The 5,539-nt window shown below is 45.9% G+C and overlaps 1 protein-coding gene across 1 annotated transcript; it reads right to left on the reverse strand.

The window, feature by feature from the left end:
* Positions 1-267: 267 nt before the first annotated feature.
* LOC105056359 (uncharacterized) lies at positions 268-939 on the reverse strand. Its single transcript, XM_010938526.1, has one exon. It carries the CDS (start codon positions 937-939, stop codon positions 268-270), a length of 672 nt encoding a protein of 223 aa, XP_010936828.1.
* Positions 940-5,539: the final 4,600 nt, after the last annotated feature.

The following is a 5,539-nucleotide window of genomic DNA, read 5'->3' on the forward strand; positions in this document are numbered from 1 at the left end:
TCTCAGTGGCACCGGTAGAGAAAAAGAAGACTCTTAACTTCCCAGGGCCAGCTAGCAGCTCCCTGCCAAGCTTGAAGGAGGCTTGGGCCTCCCCTTTAGCTTTGGTTTTCCTTGAAGACCTTTTGTTGGAGCCCCCCAAGCCCCCACCAAGTCCACTAGGCCTTGCTGGCGCCCGACCCACGTCAAGCTCTAAGGGCCGGGTGCTCTTGGGCTGGGGTGGACCCGCTGCCCGCGGTTGGGTCGAGCCCGGTAGCCTCGGCCCAGTGCTCACCTTGCCCAACGCTGGGCTTCCAAGGCCGGGACCAAGCCGGCCGCCGTGCTCCCTGATTTCCTTGTGGTCCGACATCGCTCCTCCGGCTTGTGGAAGAAGCCACAGTTGAGGCAGACCCCCTCCAAGTTCTCGAACACAAACCGCTGCCAAAATGGCCCGTCCAGCCCTCCGACGAGCACCCCTGGCCTTAGTGGTCGGGAGAGGTCAATCTTCACGTAGACCCGGACGAACCCTAGCTGCTTGATCTCCGAGATGCATTCGTCGACCGAAAAAAACTCCTCGACGGGGCGCACGATCTCCCGAATCGCCACCTCCTCCCAGTATTCTACCGGTAGTTGCGACAGCCGGATCCAAACCAGGGCGGTGCTGATCGCTCCGTCCGCTGGAAAGAACCCCGACCACCATGGCTCCAAAGCCAACGGTTGCTCCGCCACATTCCACGGCCGTCGAGGAACTGCATCTCTTTCTGTAGAATCCCCGAACTGAAAAAGGAGAAACTCCCTTTCCAGTCCATACACCGCCACCGTTCCCTTGACTCCGGCCCGGATCCAAAAGTCTTGGGCCACCATTTCCGATACCATCCTTCTTCCCAAACACTTCGCCTCCACCGTCGTGGCCATCCATAACTCTGATCTCTCTCTGAGACCCACCGTCGGTAGCTCAACCATCTTCGGGAACCATCACGAGAGCTCGACCATCTCGTCTGATGATAGCTCCGACGAGATCCAAACGGTGCAACTCTGCACCACTTTCTTCTTGTTAGATTCCGGCCGTTCCACACCCAACACTGCCTTAGGTCGATCCTGTGGGTGGGTCGCCATGGTCATCAGCATCGGCGATGATAGCAGGCCACCATAATGCCGACAATCACATCGAGAGAGGATAAAGCACGAATGACGAAGTACAATTCAAATAGACGCCGTAACGGACAGAAAAAGTCGGAATATGAGAGGCGCCTTTGGCTGGCGTCCTCTGCCGCTGTTTCCACCCATCTTGAACCTCTTGGTCCCGCTGTAATTGATGGAAAACATCGACCCCGTCTTATCTCGATCGAGTGACGGGGAGGCGGATTCGCTCCCCGTTGCAGGCAAGTGCATAATGTATATATGCGGATTTTCTTGCGCATACAAATACGTATGCGGACATCGCGGACCTGACTCCTGTGGACGTGTACTGATGCTTTTCATGCCGACACGCTGCCTATATAAAAATCACTTGCGGAGAGATGCATAAAACATTTGTGTAGAAGCAAATCCGCATAATATTCTTATATGCGGACGTCCGTAGGATCCGTACCAAAGGTCCGCCCATCGCCCATGTTCGATCCCCACCACCCTCCTTCCTCACTCCCTCCGCCTCCCACTCGGCGGAGCGGACGAAGCCTCCCGTGCCGCCTGTACCTGCTTCCCGAGATCGATCGCCGTCGATGCGCTCCGTCGCGGTACTTGGAAAAAAACGGCCGTGCCCTACGGCTACTCGGGTACAGGGAAAGGGAATGGGTAGGATCAATTCTTGAGGAGGGCGAATAAAGGAGCCGAGGAGGCAGGCCCAGACACCTCCATGATGCTGGATTGAATGCGTAAAAGAAAAAAAGAAAGGAACGGTCTTTGCTTGCTCTTTGAACTAAGGTCAGTCTAAAAAGCCCGTGCTTTTTTCTTATAAAATCCTTAGCTATTTTGCTTGTTATTGTTGTTCAGTTATTTGTTTGTAGAGATCTCTTGGATTGGTAAAGTCAGAACGAGATAACCTCCTCTATCACCTGGATGCAAATATTAAGCATTGCATTTCTCCAAACATCGTCAAGGGATTCCTGAGTTCCTTCTAAGCCTCCTACAGCCACCTGGATACTCGCAAAGACCACGGCCAAGCACTTAGACAAATAAAGCCTCAGAACGCAAACAAGGGAAGAGATAAGAGTTTTCCTCCATCCCCTCTTTCACAGACCTCTTGTCATCTAAGGAGAATGCACCCCTATCACTAGAATTACAACTGGAAATGTAAAATAGAGGCAATTTCCCTCAAACACTGAAATTTTGCTTCTGCTAAAGATATGGAGCAACACAGAATTGGAAACAACAAGCTTTAACGTAACATTTCCCTGTAATTTAATCAGGATCATGCTGATTAAGCTCAAGAGACATTGACATAGTGGTTCCACCTTTGACCTTCATCAGCCACCCATAACTCCTAAACGATGAGTGGCTAGATAGACCAGAAAGTAATGTAATAGGTGTGAGGCATTTGGAAGTTCTATGTTTCTTTTAATATTTCCTGGGCATCCACACATATGAAAGGGTGTTGAAGTAAAGAGTTTGATTTATCAGGAATGTTATAAACATAGTGTTGATGTTTAAGTTATAATTTTTGAAGCTACCTTTGAGAAGCTAGCTGTTATTTAGATATTTGAGTGTACTCACTACAGGCTAGCTGTGTAAGTGTTTCAAGACAACGATTTAGCATCATAAAGATGTTTGGTTTTAAGTTACCAAGGTTCGCCATTTCGGTACCGGGCCATGTAACAGTGTCAATTTGTTATAATGTCGGTATGAGGTAGGTTTGGCATATCGAGTATTGGTACGCCCCCCTATACCACATATTGGTACCAAATCGATACGGTACGCTCTGCACCATCCAGTTCGATACGGTACAGTACACTTTGTTATAACTGTCATACACTAGCTGTTTTTAATTAACAATTCCCAAATAAGAATCGTGAAATTTGTTTCTAACCTCCATTTCCATCCAAAATGCATAATCATGTTATTATATCTTCCACTACCTTCTTTCCATTGTGGAAATTTCTCACATCCTAGATACTTTGGGATCATTAAGGAAAAATCAATGAACATGACAAAGGGATGTATACAATTCTTTCCCACTTATATGAAGCTACATCAGAAAGAAGGCTTTGTTATATCTCAATTTTGTTTGGTGCTGCATAGGTTCATGAAAATTGTCATGGAGAGGCTTTCACATAGATAATTATAGTTTTGTTGCACCGATGCATTGCTTAAGAAAAAAGAAGGCTTGTTGGTGAGTGTGAGTGTATTTGGCCAACATCATTGAAGAAAGCAACTTCAGCATGAGTTAGAGCAAGTTGTAATGTTTGTGAAACCAGATATGTACTGAATTTCATTTAGAAAAGAGTAGGAGAATCTATAATCCACGTACGGTAACTGCATGCTTTTTGGATGGCCCATAAAGGAAGTTGAGAACCACTCTTCTCATGAGCTTTATTTTTCCATTGAAGCATATGGTATCTCAGTTGAAATTGTTCTTCTTTGATACCCCCAAGTGTCCATGATGTTTAACAAGATCCATCCCCATCCAAATCACTAATAGACTTCTCTCTAAGGGGGGACCCTAGAAGCATAGGAAACATAGTTTTTGCAGCAAAGCCCATAAGCAGAATTGAACAATCACACATCATCTACCCATTACTCTTCTCCCATTATTACTGGGTGTAGCAGAAGAACCCTACTCCCTCTACTTGCCCAAAATCCATTTCTTCACTTTCTCAATTGACAGGATCTCATCATTTCTGGGCTTTTTCCAAGTCCTGACTTCTATGAAAATGCCTATGAGGGTTTCATTGAGGATAAGGGAAAGGGGGAAGAGAAGAGGAGGTGGTTTTGATACTTGGGAAAGGGGCTGGGAAGATCTTGGATAGGATGGGGCTACTTTAGAGTTGGAGACTTTAGTTAGATTATTTGTATGTGTTGGAGAGGCCATTCTGGGGGAGGAAGAGAGGCTACCGTGGTTCACTATTGAGTGTGAGAGATTGAGTATTACATGGAGGATTGATGATTTTCAATTTGGTAATGCAGTACATGGATATTGTTGCCGATAGCCTCCAGATCTTGTCGTGGCTGGGTTTGGTAGCCTACTGAGGTGGAGGTCGGTCATTTACTGACGTGGTGAAGATCTTTGTCAAAGAGCTCCTGCACGAGAATGTGCAAAGAAGTTCACTCACGGAAGATTTTTCGGTGGGGGACCCTCCGATACTTAAATTAGACGGAGCTTCAGTAAATAGTAGAACAGAGAGAGGAAGAGTGGCAAAGTTTGGGCTCTATCTTCTGGAGAAGCCAAAACTTACTTAGGCATTCCCTTTGCTTCCCTTTATATAGAGGGAGAGCAGTTGCTTGTTACAGCTGAGCTCGGTAATAGCTCCAAAAATCTGCACCTATTAGAGATAATGGGGCGGTTGTTATGCGCATCAGGTACAGACGAGAATTACCCATGTTATCCGCAAGGATTATGTGTGGCAATTAAGCTCACGTGTGCATAATTAGGGGAAACGGCTCCAAGATCCTTGGATATGTATTCCTCCTTGGTTGATTACTGAGCAGATCGGTCGTCCTCGCTTATTGAGGCCAGTCAGTTGTACACTGTTGATTGAGCTAGCTTTTCAATGCGGCATTGTATTTTATCCAGGGGCCTGAATCTCCATGTCGAGGTTCGTTGGTGACTTGGTCGGTTGAGTATGAGCTCGAGATTGATCACCATCTGAGGTCATGGATTTGACTGTCCCTCTTTAAGTCGAGGCTACTCTGGGGTCTTCTGTCCCTTGTGCTCTTTCTCCATAGGGAAGGTCGTCGATACATGTAGAAGTGGTGAGTCACCTCTTCATCCACGGGCTGACCTGTGCTAGTTGGGAAAAAGGCTCACTCCCTAACAAATATTATTACTGATTGTGGTACTGCAGCAGCATGGGAGGGATGCTCAAATGAATACGGGAAAAAAGATTCAGATAATTGAGTGGATAACTTTTGATCATGATATGGCTTGTTACCTTGTCTTTTTCTACTATACTATTTCTACGCAAATTGTTTTTAAGAAATGCCTACATTGTGGTACAAAAATATTCTAACATGCCTGAAGGCCATGCTACAGGGAGAACTGATCTGATGAAATCAAGAATTATCATGTGGTATAGGCATTGTAGGAAAAACAAACAAAAAAGTATAGAAAATATATTGTTCAATAATTCTCTATGAAAATACAAAGGTGAAAGATGGGGGGGATGGCTTATCGTATATGAGGAGTCAACCGTTGCTCATATCACCATCCAACTCTCATGGGAAGAACCACCTTGATCATGCAACAAGCATGGTACGGTTCATTAATATGCTATCACAGGGAGGCTTTGGCTAAACACCAAAACTTTACAAGCTATTTGAAAAATCGGTTTTGGGGGCATCATTATTTAGATTTGGTTTCCACACAACTGGCTATTGTTCAACTATATGAGCCAATGGTTATGCTGAA

This window comes from Elaeis guineensis, chromosome 13 (genome assembly GCF_000442705.2).
Source record: "Elaeis guineensis isolate ETL-2024a chromosome 13, EG11, whole genome shotgun sequence".
Lineage (NCBI taxonomy): Eukaryota > Viridiplantae > Streptophyta > Magnoliopsida > Arecales > Arecaceae > Elaeis > Elaeis guineensis.